This window comes from Talaromyces amestolkiae (assembly GCF_001896365.1).
Source record: "Talaromyces amestolkiae strain CIB chromosome Unknown scaffold5.1, whole genome shotgun sequence".
NCBI lineage: Eukaryota > Fungi > Ascomycota > Eurotiomycetes > Eurotiales > Trichocomaceae > Talaromyces > Talaromyces amestolkiae.
The window spans coordinates 251,701-269,043 of NW_024468041.1; the positions used below are offsets into that span (position 1 = coordinate 251,701).

General features: G+C 46.3%; 4 protein-coding genes across 4 annotated transcripts; 2 read left to right on the forward strand and 2 right to left on the reverse strand.

The window, feature by feature from the left end:
- Positions 1-988: 988 nt before the first annotated feature.
- On the forward strand, positions 989-2,688 carry BHQ10_003221 (uncharacterized protein; the record flags this gene model as incomplete). The annotated part of the gene is made up of 2 exons (XM_040875454.1): positions 989-1,353; positions 1,404-2,688. 2 exons carry the CDS (start codon positions 989-991, stop codon positions 2,686-2,688), a joined length of 1,650 nt encoding a protein of 549 aa, XP_040731725.1.
- A 2,768-nt stretch (positions 2,689-5,456) lies between these two features.
- On the forward strand, positions 5,457-6,116 carry BHQ10_003222 (uncharacterized protein; the record flags this gene model as incomplete). The annotated part of the gene is made up of 1 exon (XM_040875455.1): positions 5,457-6,116. One exon carries the CDS (start codon positions 5,457-5,459, stop codon positions 6,114-6,116), a length of 660 nt encoding a protein of 219 aa, XP_040731726.1.
- A 1,992-nt stretch (positions 6,117-8,108) lies between these two features.
- On the reverse strand, positions 8,109-8,900 carry BHQ10_003223 (uncharacterized protein; the record flags this gene model as incomplete). The annotated part of the gene is made up of 1 exon (XM_040875456.1): positions 8,109-8,900. The coding sequence occupies one exon, from the start codon at positions 8,898-8,900 to the stop codon at positions 8,109-8,111; it is 792 nt and encodes a 263-aa protein (XP_040731727.1).
- Positions 8,901-10,752: 1,852 nt separating this feature from the next.
- On the reverse strand, positions 10,753-17,226 carry BHQ10_003224 (uncharacterized protein; the record flags this gene model as incomplete). The annotated part of the gene is made up of 13 exons (XM_040875457.1): positions 10,753-10,915; positions 10,966-14,646; positions 14,693-14,827; positions 15,003-15,057; positions 15,118-15,235; positions 15,288-15,572; positions 15,631-16,145; positions 16,194-16,287; positions 16,335-16,569; positions 16,623-16,729; positions 16,783-17,021; positions 17,081-17,141; positions 17,200-17,226. The coding sequence occupies 13 exons, from the start codon at positions 17,224-17,226 to the stop codon at positions 10,753-10,755; spliced, it is 5,715 nt and encodes a 1,904-aa protein (XP_040731728.1).
- Between the last annotated feature and the right edge of the window lie 117 nt (positions 17,227-17,343).

Sequence of the window (17,343 nt, forward strand, 5' to 3'; positions counted from 1 at the left end):
GTTAAATTACGAGGCGAAGAAAAGAAGAAGAAGGCGGGGGAGGATGGACAACCTCTTTCGTTTGAAGTCACATGATCAATCGAGCCCTCTCTCTAATAAAGATAGTGTTTTATATCCTTAATGCACTATGAATAATTCTTTAATTCTATATTTCTAAGTACAGTTTTTGCGTTCACTAAGATCTTTCTCGAAATGATATGTCAGTACCGGATCGATGAGTTTCAAAGAACTTTGTGCTGCATGCTTTGTAGGATCAGGGTCCATGCTGGATTGTCTAAGTGGACGAGGCATGGTCAAAAGCAGCATGAACCAGGAACAGATGATGATGGACCAACAACAGCAACATCAAATGATGAATCAGATGCACCGGGTCCGAGCGTGCAACATGATGGCGCGACAACAGATGCAGAAGAATCAAATGAACGCAATGCAGATGCGTAGTCAAGGGATGATGGGAGGCGCGCAGGTCGGAATTGGGGGAATTAAACTAATAAACCCCCGGTGTGAAGCGAATTGTTCGTCATGTAATTCTTCCCTTGAGTTTTATTATTTCACATGGCTGACATATCATAGCATGTGCTAGTCATATCTTCTCATTGTCAACATGCCAACAAAAATGGAGATGTCGGAGGCTACAACGTTCACGGAGCAGGACGGGCAGAGCTGACATGGTTCAGTCCCATTTAAGCCAACAAACGAGATTGGCCCCCATGTAAATCTCTCCAACAAATTTTTTTTATTTCATATACCACTTGGTCTCTATTTAGTGTACGAAGTTCCATGCCATTCATGATATAGCAAAGTGTTGAAAAATATCAAGGCTATCCTATTCATATGCGGCCAGGCGTGGATCATTTGAGACATTCATCTGGGAAGCGGAGCTATGTCTGGGCGTGCATGCATGAATTCGCTTAAACCTACAACGAATTGATGAGGGTGCTGCACATTGTCACAGCACCATCAAGACCCAACTGTTTGCAACTCAAAAATGGACCTGCTTGAGTCTACCACCTTCACCTCCCTTGTAACCGATCTGATGAGACAAAACAAGATCCCGGGTCTGTCAATTGCAATCATCCACAACGACGAGGTCGCCTCAACAGGCTACGGGTTAGCCGACTATCAAAACAATACACCTTGCACTGGAGATACACTTTTCGATATTGCTTCATGTGCGAAATCTCTTACAGCTGCCTCGGTGGCTCTACTTGCGGAAGACAAGGACTACCCTGAAGTGCACTACGAAGCGCTTATGTCCGATCTCTTGCCGGATGATTTTGTAATGTCTGAAAAGAGTTATACTGATGGTATAACCGTCGAGGATGTTCTTAGCCATAGGACCGGTATGGCCAAGTGAGTCTGAATTTATCCAAACATTTCGATTATGATTTAACGATAAATAGTCACAACGATGCCTTTATGGGTCCCAACGCAGCTCATCCGGATAGTGCAAAGTCCGTTACAAGGAATCTGAGAAATCTCAAACCTGCTGCACCCTTGCGCTCACGATACCTGTACTGTAATCAAATGTACACTGTGGCCACACATCTCGTTGAGGTAAAGTCTAAGAAAAGTTTCGCCGAATTTTTGGATGAGCGCATTTTCGCACCACTAAATATGACTTCGACAACTCTGCAACCAGCAAGTGCTTACGTCAAAGGCTGGGGACATCGAATGGCAAATGGCTACATCTGGCAGAATAATGCATGGCGCGGATTTGATTCTCAAGACTGTCCTGAAGGACAGGGTGCCGGCTCCGTTATTTCCAGTGCAAATGACTTCATCAAATGGGTAAAAGCGTTGTTGTACCGCGAAGGTCCAATCAATGATAGGGTTCACCAAGGACTCACGAAGTTGCGCTCTATTGTGAATCCGAATGCGAGGAGATTAAAGGCGCATACCACACCGGCTATTTACACTGCTGGGATGGAGGTATATTACTACCGTGGAAACATGGTTATTGGCCATGATGGTACTATTCCGGGTTTCCGAAGTCGATTCATGTTCATGCCTGACTCGAAGTTTGGTGCTGTCGTTTTGGGAAACTCTGCTGGAGCTGGTGGTGCGGCTACGACGATCATTAGGGCGCTGATGGATGAGATCCTTGGGGTGCCCATGGAACAACGTTCATCACGGAACATGAAACAAGCTCAGAAGAAAGACCTTGCTCTTCACTCGAAACCGCACCGTGATGACAAGAAGGACTCTCAAGCTAGGATGAATGAGAAGCCACAAACTCGTACTTTACATAGCGACCAGTATGGGAATAAGAACAAGGATAGTCAACATAAGAAGAAACCGCAACTACAGGAACAAAAGGAGCAGGGGGAGAAGCCGACAAATCATGAAAAGCCTCCTCCGCCTCATCAGGAGAAACCTCTAGAAGCCTATGTGGGCAGGTTCTGGAACGCAGGCTATCGTGTCATGACAGTCACAACCAAGGACAATCAACTATTTATTGATGCTACGGATCGTTCGAATGGCTTCACTATGACATTCGAGCATGTCAGTGATCAGACCGAGTACATTGCGCATGCGAGAGATGCCATCGAACTTGAAGACGAGCCGATTGATGCGAGATTTGTGTTCAAGGATGGGAAAGCTATAAAGATGGGATTGGATCTGGAGCCTGCCATTAGAGAAATGATTTGGTTTGAACGGGATGACAGCGGTTCTCAGTTCATATGAACTAGATGGGATGACTGCCAACGCTGTACAAACAAGACATATATGTTCGTATACGCATTATTTCCTGATAACAATCACCCCAATTCGACTTTTGATATCAAGCTCATCATCACAAATACTGTCAATCAGAATAGAGCACTAACTTGCCCTAATCCGCATAGTATACCGAAAGTGGAAGGGCACTGGCCGTACTAGGCCCAATTCGTGACAGTATTTGTTCAGTTACTCAACAGCTCGTACATATCCTCTCCTACGTACCGGATTTCCTATGCCACGTCTTGGCTTTCCCTTTCCAAATTCAATAGATTCCCCTGTGCTTCACGACTCAAATCGTTATCTTTGCAATAGCACATCGACCTATGAGGTGGTAGTTAAGAATGTTCAGATGAAGTTCTTCGGCACATAGTCTCTGCTCGAAACTCGGATTTCCATTGGCATCCCTTGCATCGGGAATTGATATAGTACTATGTTAAGCAAACTTGGGGTAAAATTTGATATCACTTCACATACCCGAAAAAATCTTCTGTGAACCGCTTTAGAACCTGTCTTTCTGTCGTACTTCGCCAGTCCGGTTCATTTGCACGTGTTTTGTGACATTGGGACAGCTTTATTCATTAGCTCATTTGTAGCATTAATTGTTTTCCTGATCCGAATTCGTTTTTGTGTATCTTCACATAAAACCATATTGTGATAGTATTTTTCGTAAAGATTTGCAAATTACGAATGCGAATGCAAATATCTCAAATCCGACGGATTTGTATTCGTGCCGACCCCTTTCATCAGATGTGAGAGATACACCCCCATGTCCAAGATGCAGTAATATTTTTCGAAGCTTAAATGAGCATCATGCAAGAAGTGATTGGTATGACATAGCATTTTTCATCATTTCGATGCAAGGCATTCAACTCTCTCAACCGCAAGGGCCGTCATAACAACCAATTCCCGAAGATTAAGAGTCTTAGTGTCTTTCGCATCCCTCAAATCATCAACAAAGACAAGGTATTCCTTATGCATTATAGCAATAATGGGAGCCACCAGAAAAGAAGAGTGCCAGTGTTCTTTCCGGGGCTCCAGGTTGAACCCGCAGAGGCGCGTGTTCTTATCCATAATAATTGGTAGGTCCGCCGAAACCTCTCCGAAGATCGGTTTCCACCGGTTGGAAGTATACCAAAGCAGCGTCTTATGATACACTTTGCCTTTAGAGGTGCTGTATCGTCCTTGTACTTTGTCACAATCAGGTCGTTCGAGTTAAGCTTACATAACTTTGAATCGGGCCATGGGATTGAGATGCCCAGGTATCGAGGCCTCCAAATGTGATATATCGGGGGAATATTGTCTTTGCTCAAGAAACATTGACTGATTTGAAAGCACAGCCTGGACTCAGATGATAACAGGCGCCATTTGCCCATACGAGTGGTCCTGGTTCCACTCGATCAATTTTAAAGAAATCTGTGCTTCTGGCGGTTGACTTCTATGATGGGACTCCGTAGTCAGTACTAGAGGCAAATCAATAAAACATGATGTCGGTCTAAGGTGGCTCGTGGTTGGCCAATTACTTACTCGGCATTGAGCTCGTCGTACTTGGGATTAGCAGGCATGAGTGAAAGACCAGGGGATGTATATCGGGCGAAAGGAAGTAGCTTTAATCCAGGAGAAGGCATTTGCAAACACGAGCTTTCTGAAATGAAGTACCTCATTATCTCGAACCAAGCAAGAAGGATGCCTACGGCGGGGGGGCAACCCGTTCCGTCCCATGTGCTATGACCTGCAAAAAAAGCCTATTTTTATAAGGAAAAAAAAAGTAATTTTGCGAGACGGTGAAGCCCCGCGGGGACGCTGCGTCTCAAAAGCAGAGAATAGATAGAGCTAAAGGGCAATAGTCAGGAGGTTAGGTTGCATGACTGTACTGTACAGTACCATGAAAAATGTGTTACACCCCCCATATCCGAATGCTTCCCGCATTCTCACCGCCTTCATTATATAGCAATTATTTACCCGTGTGAACCCTCGAAGAAGCCCCGGTCTTAGCCCAATACTTAGGGTTACACGTTTCTGACGGCAGAATCAGTGGCGGTGTGGATTTCGGACACGGCGGGKGKTTAACACCAGTTTTCATCCCACTGTATATAGTGACGGCTAGAAAAGGGGACTATTCAAGCGATGTTAGCAATTGGTTTCTGACGACTCGGCTACGCCACGTCAGATCTTATTACACAGTATTGCCTACAACCCACCTACGACTGCCAGGTGGCCTTTTCAACAAGAATACAAAACAACATGACCTCAGTAGCCAGGCGGACAAGTTACTTGAGTAATATAACTGATACAGATTATGACATAAATTATCTCGCAGCCTCAAGGCACAGTTCTATGGCCTCTCTTCTAGGTTGATTGTTTGCGAATTTGTGCTAGAGACAACAGCTGACAAGCTTGTAGAAGGTTCAAAGCCAAGAGACGCTCATTCTCATTTCCTCGCCTTACCATTTGAGCTTCGAAACAAGATAATCGAATACACCATCAGCTCTTCATACTCCACACACGAGCTCGAGGCATGGCAAAAGCTTCAGCAAACTGGATATCGCACAGGATGGGAGGTAAGGCCGGAGGACTTCACAATCAGTTCTACTGGTCTCAAATGCCATTCTATGATGTCGTTCAATATTGCTCTTGTGAATAAACAACTTCGGCAAGAGGCGCTCAGCATCATTTTTCGGAACGCGACTGTTTGCATTCATGTCCATATCCCCAGATACGGGCCATTTAGCACAATGTCGAAAGACATATCCAAAACCTATCACACTCTTCACGAGTATTCGATGCTACTGGAACTGGCACGCAAAATTATCTTGATCGTTGATCCACAGCCTGTGTACAGCCAGACGCTCCGTCGTAAAGAGGGCTCTACCTTGGACACAATATTTGGGTACGATAGAAGTATGCTTTGGGATCTTTTGTTCCTCCTATGCATCGATATCCCAATTGCCGGTGTCGCTCAACTTGCTGCACGGATTTCCGCTATTGCGCCTTATCAAGGGAAACGACACACTGATCTTCAAGCTCTTGTTGATCTTCTCGTGCAGGCGCCTGGAAGCGGTACCAACATGAAGATTATTGTATATCTTGAGCATATGCATCTTGAAGATCTCGCAATTGTCCTCGGTTTACTGAACTTGCGGCGTGGGCCCACTACGTTCGAGGAAGTTTGGACTTCCTGGCTTCCGCATGGTATGGACCTAGAGCATATGAAAGAAAAGTATGAAAAACACTACAGGAATTTAGTGGTGTCTGCTGCGGAGCAGGCTGGATGCATTGAGATTCTCAATATTCCTCCGGAACTTGACGTTGATGAGACCGACGAGGGGGATATTCGTGGTACTCAGTACATCATGAGGAGCCGAAGGACCTGGACGGAGAATAATATTATCTGAGTATGATAGAGTGATATTTCAGTTCCGGATCCACCACTGGATCCGGTAGCTCAGCACAGACCACATCATCTATGCTTGAAGGGTTGTGGAACTGGTTGCTATTTCCCAAGAAGAGTAGTAAATGGCAGTGAGGAAGGGAGCGCTTTTGGTACTCAATTGTCCGCAATCGGCCAGTGGAAGGGCCAAATATACCATTCTTATTGTATTGCATAGACCGGTATTTGTCGTTTATCAGCGGTAAGGTGCACACAAAACCGGTCCGCGTACCGGTACTGTTACTAATGGAAATTGCAGCCTTAGCCTGTGCCTGCGGCTTAACTACAAGGCCACGGATATCGAGAAACGGATCCCCGTTATCCCCACGTATTCGGCGAACTAAATCAGCATTATCTTTCAGCTGCTGTATTGTGCCTTCTCAGGGTTCTTATACCAGCAGCGAGAGGCACCATGTATCGATTTCGGAGCCTCACAGCAGTCGCAGGGTGACTTTGAAGTTCGATTGGCTGCCAGAAGGCCCTTGATTGGTATTGTACAGGTCACGCTGAAGCGTAATTCACAATTAAACAGCGCTTTATCATAAAAATGTGGTTGTCTTCTAATCTAATAACCAGTTGCTTAACTAAGCTTTCTGAGTGGGCCGTGACCGAGTTCATCGCTGAGGGGATTTGATATCCATCCAAGCTTGTCTTAACCAGGACATATCTATATCGGCAAAATGAGGCCCAATTTGCCTCAGAGTCCTGTTTTTGCTCTTGAGCTCATGAAGCTTCTGTTTCTCTGTTGACTTTAGCTTCTGTCGAATGGTTTGGAGACTGTTGCATAGGTTTTTGTCTTTAGGCCTGGGCCCATCAAGAAGATAAACAATACTGTGGGGCAAAGCGCTCGTTGGGATATGTATGGGCTGAGCATCGACTGGGTGCTCAATAGATAGATGCCCTCTGCTGAATATCTAAGTGATCAGTGATGGCTCAATGAGCATCCAATCAGACTCGCTGACCATCACATGACGTCGCTGAGCAGCTCAGTGAGCCTGACTCTGAGCGCCCTCATAAAAGCGGCGGCAGCTCAAGTAGGAAAGTCCCACCTGGCATAGGAAAAATGTTACGTATAGTGGCATAAGTAATTGTGAAGGAGATCGAATCTCGACACTTGTTATCGTGGTATATCCTTTGAAATAATCCAGTTCAAACTACCCCTTCCTCTGAAAAATGGAGATTATAAGTCAAAAAGTTTCATATCAAGTGATTGATCAATTGACTCAAACTATCTACGTATACATACAAAAAGTTCGTATGAACAGATAGATGATAAAACCAACCACTATCCTACATCTGCTAGGATGCTAACCATGTGACTCTGATCCGATCATTTTGATCAGCAAAGTCATAAAGAAAACATAGGCAGAGATTTCCATTTGAATCCTTCCGAGAAAGAAGATCCAATTCCATGTGTGGCCGAGCTGTGTGCTAGTCAATCATTTCGATGACCCATCGTTAGACACGAAGCGAGACCAGCTCAAATCGTGGACGCTGGGTCATTTGGTGACTGACTAGATGAGTAGTCCTGAATATTCTGAAAGAGATTTGGTCGTAGGATCCTGTCGACACAGCTGGTTCATGGTGTATTGTCGTTGATATTAATTAGATATATATATGACTGGAATTTTTCGCTATTTTCCGATTTTTTTCTTAGTTTTTGTTGTGTTTTCTTTTCATATCAATCATTGTCGTAAAATATGTTCGAGAATTCGAATTGAGAAAGTCGTGGACTGCATGATAATTGCGCGTGTTGGATTCATGTTTTGAGCATAAAAAGCGTCTTCTCCTGAAAATGCGAAGCAATTTTGCATGGATAAAAGGAGTGACATGAGAATATCAAATCTTTCTCCTTGATATTCTCAACAGGCTAATGCAAATGCAAATGCAAATTGTTTGCCATGATGACCAGAAAAAAAAAAAGATTTGAGACGAGCGAGGAAATCTTTTTTTATCTTCATCGGCGAACAACAATGCCTTGACGACGGGCACCGCGGCGAGCAGCTTGGTACTCAGAGTCAGACTCAGACTCGGAGCAGTCACTGCCATCCGAAGAGTCGGAGTAACCGCATCGGCTACCGCCACAGTCAAGCTTGACGCGGTCTCCCTTGCGAGTGATGCCGTAGCGTTCACAGCGGCACACAGAAGCGGGATCACTGAGCGAGGACAGCGAAGAGGGCGAGGTGCTGTCTGTGCGAGAAGAAAGGGAAGATCCGACCGAGCTTGGGGGGCTGCTGGAGTACGAGTCGTAGTCGTCCGACAGACGCGAGTGCGAGAAGCGATCTGTCAATTCATCGACCGTGGGGAAATGTTCACCTTCGCGAATGCCGCGGGAAGCGTAGGGCTTGGAAGGCTTGGGGTGCTGGATCTTGGAGGGAGACAGAGCACGTCCCTTGGGGATATCGACGGACTCGCGGCGAGCATGGCTGGAGCGGCCAGAGCTGGACTTGCTGTTGCCACCGGGAACATCGAGGATGTTCAATTTGCGGCCGGTGGTGGGCTCAGTGGTGTACTCGACAGCAGGGTCGTGCGAGACGTGGTAGCCGTCCATGATGTAGTAGTACCAGTAACGACCACCGAGTTGCAAGACCGAGGTCTGGAAGCGGAATTTGCCGGTCCATGCTCCTGACTTGGAGGTATCCTTGGACAAGGGGAGTTCGCGAGAGTAGTTGTCCCAGGATCCGACGAGATGCACTGATTTGACGCTTCGCGAAGTGCGGATGGAGAAGTTGAGTTGAACAGCGGCCATTTTGATAATGCAGTGATGAAAAATCGAACAATAATTATTAAATTAGCGTGTAGAAAAATAATGATATAATCGAATTCGAGCAAGTATTGAGCTGCACAACGCAATTTGTCGACCGGCGACAAATGAAGCTTTGTTGGGTATTAAAAATTGTCTAGTTTTATCAAAGTTGACCAAGTCGCGAATAGTTCAAATAAGTGAATTGATCAAGCACAGCTCGATTCAATTGATAGTGATTGAAAAAAGTGATAAGAATTATTGAAGGGGCAAGAAACACAACGAAACAAGTGCAGCCAGTGCAACTTGGTAAACTTTGATAAAAACTAAGGGCAGCTCAACAAGAAAAAGCTTGCTGAAGAAAGAAAGGAAGAAAAAGAAGTTTCAAAAGTTGACGGCGGCACAGCAGCCATTTTTATGTCGAGTGAGGGCTGCGGGGGTGACCAACCACACCTGTCAACAACATAACAAGGATGGTACGGGTCATGGAATGGGCCGGTGTAGAGAAAGTTCACATGGCTTCTAGATTTGACCCTCAAATTAGGAAAAACACACCAACTAGAGCACACAGACAGCTCTTGCAGGACATCCGCGCGAAAAGTCGGTCGCTGGTTGACTGAGCTGTTCGAGGGTGGGGATCAGCCCAGCGTCGCTCTGCAGATAAACAAGACTGAAAAGCCGGTGATCAGTGATGGCCCGAATAGGTTTGACGTGGGCTGTTCTGCCAATAAGCAGAGAAAGCGGTGCGAAGACCGTGATGGGCGCATAAACGAGAAGAATGATTGGAGATGCGGCGGGGAGGAATCACATAATGACCTCAACCACATATGGACTAACAGAGCTTAAGCTTCCTCTGTTTACCACGGTAAGCCCGTGCGGCTCGGATCGAATCGAATCATCGAGAGGGACTGTCTAAGAATAGAACGAGACATCGCATTGGCTGTTGGATGTGTCTGTCGAGGATGAGATGCCCATGCTTCTGGCCAACCGGAGCGCGACAATTGACGCCGGGCCGGATTAGAATGAGTTAGGGCTATTGCAGCTCACCACTCACAGCATCGCATGCCAACTCTCGACATGCGAACTACTCATGTACACCATGCTACTTGCATATCTGCCTCCTCTATTATACTTGTCTATGCTGTCTTGCCGTCTGTGTATTGGAGGTGCGGAGTCTGCTCTATACGAGTCGCAAAGTCTTATTATCTTCGTTATACATTAGGTTTACGTACCTACCTTCCCAAATTCTTCTGAAGAAATGTCTTCATGCATGATCCTTGAAGAATTGCCTGTCAGCAGGATTGCAAATATGCAAGATTCTCCGATAAACAGGAAAGGTATCATCATTCGTCATTAGAGCTGCGTCACACTCCGATGGCTTTCTGCTACTGTAGTGTACTGCAGCTACTAACGTACACTCGGACCCGATACCATCAAGACAGAAGCACAAGCATTCAATATACGGAAAATGGCATTCTTCTAGAGCAAAAAGAGTAAAAATACAATCAGGGTTTGACCAATATTGCCCGCATATTCTCCCCCCAAAAAAGCGAAGAAGGCCGACGAAAACCACATGGTATATAATTTTGTTCTTTTAGCCGGAGACTTTTTACTGTCTTGTTATCTCCATGGCATATTTTCAATATTATTAACAGATGGCAACCCTTTTAAACCGGAAGCTCGAGTCGGCTTCTTCCGCAAAAACAGGTTAAAAATGATAAAATGTGTGGAAAGGGTGATTAAACGCTGTACGCCTTGAGAATGCCAAATATGTCATCAAAAATTGGGAAGTCCTGAAGAAAGTTTTCTGGATGCAACCCCGGCTTGCGCTAGCCGGGGTTCGTCTTTTAGAATGCATCTATCGAATAGATACGCCAGAGCGGTCGGTGAACATGCGCGCCGCAATATTCATTGCGGCAAGTTCCTGGAACAGTAACTTGGCTGCATATGGGATGTGGACCTGGGAAATGCGGTGCTTATTGTTGCAGAGTCGGCATTCGAAAAGTCCTTTCTTGAGTTTTCTGCACCTCTATTAGTATGAAAATATATACGTGGGGCTAGATAAACTTACGCAATTGGAGTCATCAAACCGCAGTCATCGCAGATATGAACACGGAATGGATCCGACACATCGAAAAGACGCTCCTTCAAGAATGCACTAGCACCGTGTGCAATCATACAATCGCGCTCCATCTCTCCAAAACGGAGACCACCATCACGGGCACGACCTTCAACAGGCTGTCTGGTCAAGATCTGAGTAGGACCACGTGCACGAGCGTGAATCTTATCGTCAACCATGTGTCGGAGACGCTGGTAGTATGTAGGGCCCAAGAAGACCTGAGCCTTGAGCTTTTTACCGGTATGACCGTTGTACATCACTTCGAAACCGCGTGACTGATAACCATGCTCGCGAAGCAAGCGAGACACAGAGTCGACAGTGACATCTGTAAATGGCGTGGCGTCACCTTCAAAACCACGAAGCGAAGATACCTTACTCAATTGACACTCGATCAAGTGAGCAATTGTCATACGAGAAGGAATGGCGTGAGGATTGATAATCAAATCCGGCACGACACCTTCGCGAGTGAAAGGCATATCTTCATGACGATAAGTAATACCAATGGTACCCTTCTGACCGTGGCGCGACGCAAACTTGTCACCAATTTGAGGAATCTTGGTTGTTCGCATACGAACCTTGACCAATCTGAGATCAGGGTCGTTGCCAGTAGTCAACAACACTTGATCGACAATACCAGACTCGGTAGCTCGTAGCGGTGTCGATACATCTACCTTTGTGTGTGCCTTGGTACGTTGACCCAATTCCTCAGACTCTGGTGCCAAAGGAGCCGTTTTCCCGATGATAATGTCTTCACCCGTGACACGGACGCCTGGCGCAACGAGACCGTCATCCTCGATCTTGTCATAGGTACCTTTCCTCATACCGAGCGTATCAGAACGCATCGGCTTCTCAAACTTCTCGATCGTTTGAAGACCAAGTTTTCTTTCTGCTTCAGTGTAGGTACGGTAGAACAAACTACGGAAGAGACCACGGTCAATGCTGCTTTGGTTCATGATGACCGAATCTTCCTGATTGTATCCAGAGTAACAGAGAATGGCAACAATAGCATTCTGGCCAGCAGGCAATTCTCGGAATTTGAGGAACTCCATAGACCGCGTAGTAGCCAAAGGCTTCTGGGGGTAGTAGAGAATGTTGGCCATGGTTTCCATACGCTGGTCGAAGTTGGTCAAAAAGACACCCATAGCTTGTTTACCCATAGCAGATTGGTAGGTGTTACGTGGAGATTGGTTGTGGTCGGGGAACGGAATGATACTGGCGCAGATACCAAGAATCATACTTGGATGAATCTCGCAGTGAGTCCAGATATGCGCCCGTTGACTCAACACTGAGCGGACACGCTTATTTGGGTCACTGTTGTCTTCAGGCAGAGAATAACCGGCTTGTAGCTGTTTCGAGATTTCGAGATCTTCGGGTGACATGGCAATCATAATGGTTTCCTCTTCTTCAGCATCAACGTATTCAATGACTCCTGATTTGACAAGACCCTCCCAGCCGTAGTACTGTTCCCTTCGCTCTTCGGGGTCGAGATCCGGGGGAAGCTCACGGTCTGCTTCCAGTCTGCGAATATGGTCTTTATTGAGCACCAAAGATCCGCAGTTTTCACTTCGCGGATCGTTGTCAATGACGAAAAGTGGTCGACAAACACGACCGGCATCGGTAAAGATCTTGAACTCTCGGTCACGAATGTCACGAACCAAACTGACTTCGTGTGAAATCATATTCCGTCGACGGAGTGACTGGACTGTGCTGACCAAGTGAGCTGGGTCACGATGTACACCAACCCAAACACCATTGACAAAGACCTTAGTAGCATGAGGCGTAACTAGCGGTTCAAATTCCTCAAGCACTTCCATATTTCTCTGAATCATGAAATCAACGATAGGTTCGCTAGGAGAGCCAACTGTAATAGAACACATCAAAGCCAAGTTTTTGACCAAACCGCAAGCTTGACCTTCAGGAGTCTCGGCAGGACAAACCAAACCCCAGTGAGTGTTATGTAGCTGACGGGGTTTAGCGATTTTTCCATCACGACCAATAGGAGTATTGGTACGTCGCAAATGAGACAAAGTGGAGGCAAAGGTGTATCGGCTGAGCACCTGGGAAACACCTGCTTTCGAGCTCATTGCCTTCTTCTGTTCACCCCAGTTGCCAGTAGCGAGAGCATATTTCAAACCACCTGTAAGGGTGGCCGGCTTCAGACCCACGTTAAGAACCACTTCGCGATTTGTTTCGACACATCGCTGGACGTAACGAGTGAGATCTCTTGTAACACGGGTGAAAAGAGTTCGGAAAAGCGTAGCAAGGAGTGGACCAGCCAGATCAAGTCGCTTTTTACCGAAGTGGTCACGATCATCGACATCGCGACGGCCAAGAGCACATTGCAAAAGCTTATGAACCATATAACCCAAAAAGAAAGCCTTCCTAGTTTCACTTCCTTCACTCTGAGAGATGTGAGGAAGGAACTCTTTCTGCATGATTTCTCTCGCATATCGCACACGTCTGTCATGGCTCATACTCGTTTGGGACGAACCACGCTTGCTGATAAAGTCGAGCGCAACCTCACGGTCTTGAATAACGAAACCTTCTTCAATACAAGGCTTCAGCATCTCCAACATGGGCGTGTCGTTACGATCGTAGCAAATGTGATTGAGAATATCTTCATCAGAAACAACACCAAGAGCTCGGAACACAATGACGATGGGAATATCTGTCTTAATGTATGGCAGGGAAGATCTGATGGTCGGACCAAAACCACCCTTGCCGCTGTCGCCCTTGGCGAAAAGTTTGAGCGAAAGTTGAGATAGAATGCGAGAACCTTTTTCGACTGCACTTCGAATTTCTGCGACGTAAGGTGTGGGGCTGGGAGGCGCCTTTTTGAAAACCTGAACGATATTTCCAGCACTTCGCTCCTGTGCGATCAAAACCTTTTCACTTCCGTTGATGATAAAATAACCGCCAGAGTCATACGGACATTCATTCCAGTTGTAAAGACTTTGCTCGCTGAGATCTCTCAGCAGACAATATTTTGACTTCAACATAATAGGAATCCTGCCAATATAACAACCCTTCGCCTCTTCCTCTGAGATAACCAACGGCTTCTCCTCCCAGTCGAGGTATGTTCCGCCAGGTTTTTGTTCTTCGTTCTCGTCGCCTTCGCCTTCACGGTCGGCAACCTTGCGCTCGCGACCTTCCGTTAGCCGTCGCTGAACGTTGAGATAGAGAGGGGACGCATAGGTAAGATTTCGATGACGTGCTTCCATGGGGAGAAGCAGAGTTGCAGCTCCGTTGATTTCGGAAAATGATGGTCGGGCAAGCATAATCGTGCCATATTTGATTTCATATCGGCGGATAACGACCGGATCGATTTCATCCTCGCTCGGTGTGATGGTCTGATCGATGGTAACCTGTCCCTGTTCCTCCACCAACTCCTGCATCGTCGAAGAAATGAATTCATCGAAAGAGTCCAGCTGCTGGGACACTAGACCTTTGGTATCAAAATATGATGAAATAACGGTCCAGCAGTCCTCGGAAGTGATGCCTTCCTCCTCATCCTCATAGTATTCATCCTCGTACACCTCCTCGTAGTCCGCCATGATTAAGATGCGCGCAAAATCAACGGCTCTCCCCGTGGATGAAAACTCGTGTGAAGAGAGCAAGGAGTAGAACTTTTCACTTGAAGCGCGTGAAAGCGCTCAAAAGTTTCGAGTTCTCGACGGACAGGGTTGATGAGTGGTGAAAGAGAGTGAGCTTCAGAGATGAAAGCGAGTGATCGTTCGCTGTGTTGCATCTCCGACGGACTTTCTGGCTGGATCTTTTGTCTTGGCGCGGCGCGCCGCCACTGTGGCGATCCGAGCTAGTCTTATTACGGCTTAGTGCGATGCATGGTCACGTGTCATCTTTAATCGACTGTCATTTAAATTACAGCTCGCGTTATTAGGACGTTTCTAAGTAACTTTGTAGTCAAGAGGGTTGTTGTACATTCAGTCTGCTAGCGAGATTATTGTAAAAATTGCAGTAATGTGCTTAACATATCCTTCAAGTCTTTCTCGCCTTCATCTTCTTCCCCTAAATCCTTCACTTGATCTATTAAGCTTCACGTTAGTATCTGAATCTCACTTTTCGAAATCGAAGAGGAATCATTACCTTGGAGCGTCTTTTTGATTATTGAGATATTCTCATCTCGGTCACCCAACGATGCCGTTATCTTGGTTTTAGCACCGTCATCTTCGGCAATAAGCCATGCAAGAATAACATCAATAGTCTAGACTCGAATGTCAGTTACGAAAATCTGCTGCTTCTTAGTGGAGCCATACCTGAAGAGCAAATAAACCTGCATCAAGACGGCGGGAAAGCCATTCTCCTGCCATGATCTCCTGATCTGATTCGTCCAACCCCTTTCGTTCCTGCTCGATGCCAGCTTCAATAGGTTTCAGCCGGGCAGCATATTCTCTCCGCAACTTGATCAGTTTTTCAATTTTCTCGTAGTCTTTCTCCATGAACTTTGCTAGTGTTCGTATGCGGGGGGCTGATCCACCGGGCAAATGCCGGAGAAGAGAGGCAAATATACCCAGCAAGTGCTCGATAGCTTCATTTTCTTGCTGTGAAAACATCAGTAATGGTTAACATATACTTATGTTTAGAAGATTTTCACAATACCTTCTTCATAAACATGCCAAATACTGTTCTGAGTCCAGCGACCTCGACCAAACGATCACATGCAGCTGCCCCTGTCTGTCCTGACAGTGCATGATCTAAAGTCCGCAATGCTCGCTGTTTGCTAAGTTTGCCTTCCCGAAGCATGATCTGTGCAAGCTCAACACCTTCGGCGTCCAAAAACTTGGATTTCCCTTCCTCCTCATCTACTACACACGTAAGACAATCGAAAAGATTTTCCACATATTCTTCCTCATCCGAGTCTTTCTCCGGGTCTCGTTTCCGATATGAGCTCAAAAGTTGTAAAAGGACGTCGACACCATTGAGCGAGGCAAACTTAGTTCGGTTCTTAGGCGATGATTGTAAGAGGATAGCGAGAATTTCCGCTGAGTACTGTTTATTCTGTCCCACTGGCGTCTCCTTTTTCTGGATGCGCGATAACAGCCAGGTTATTGTGTTGGCGTCCTGTCCGATTTTTTCAGCGACTGAGGATTGAGAGGCTAAGTTCTCGAGTACATCTATGATCGTCAGTAAAGAAATGTGGAGTGCATAAGAATTTAACTCACTTAGAACGTAATAAACTCCACTTCGGTCTGCGTCCTGGGACTCGTCTAAACGTGAAAGATTTTGAGCCAATAGCTCTATAACATCGGCATCGAGCTTGTGATATTAGTTTTAATTTCAATGTGATGGATAACGGATCATACCATTGCATTGACTAGGCTGTCCCACTGTTCCTGTTCGGCTTGCACATCCTCGTCCGTCAGTTCTGATAATGTTTGGATTGCGTCAATCGCAATATCTGTATTTTCGTGTGCAAGGAGAGAAACCAATGATGCAACGCATCCTAGTTTGGCGAACTCTTCGTATAGCTCGGGGTGCTCTGATAGCACAGATAGAGATTTGATATCCGCGTCGAGATCGGCTTCAGAGCCCATGAACCTGACAACACATTAGTAATCGCATCCATCGTAATGCAATTGTAAGGTACACACTTTTGCGGATCATTCTCAAACTTGGCTCGCAGTTCTGCGTTTTTCGATATGCGCTTTTCAAAGTTCAAGGCCAGACGCCTCACCCATGCAATGTCAATTTTCTCCACCTGTAACCGACAATCAGTCGCATGACACTCTCTTCACGTTGAACACCACTCACAGCTGTATCTCCATCCTGATCCTGTCGATCTAAGTAATCCATAGCCTGAGCCGTCTCCTTTGCCACCCCTCCTCCAAAAAACCTTCCCTCTTCGTCATCAGGCACATCTTCCTCGAAATCGGGTGGAAGTTCGGGTCCCGCAAAGTCGCTCTCGTCTTCGGGCTCGTCAACGGCGGCAGCTTTGCCTTTGCCCTTGACATCGCCATTCGCTTCTAACTTGGCTGCTTTGTAAAATGCGTCTGTCCGGTCATAGTTAGCAGTTTGAGCCGAAGGAGTCGATGCTGGGGCGGCGACGTACTGGGGTCATGATTCGGTTGCTCGAGTTTGCGCTTGCCGCTTCCTTGAACGACTACGGGTTTCTGTGATTCTGTTAGCAGGCGCTTTAACCAACTTAGGTACCAATTTCATCAAGCGCACCTTGAAAATATCGTCAATGCTTGCCATTCTGCCCCTCCGTGATTCGTAGCTGGTCTTGTTGACTTGGAAGTAAAACTGGCCTCAACCGATTTGGCAAGCGCGTGCCTCAACGGACCAGACAGATGTCTATTAAGAAAAAAAGAG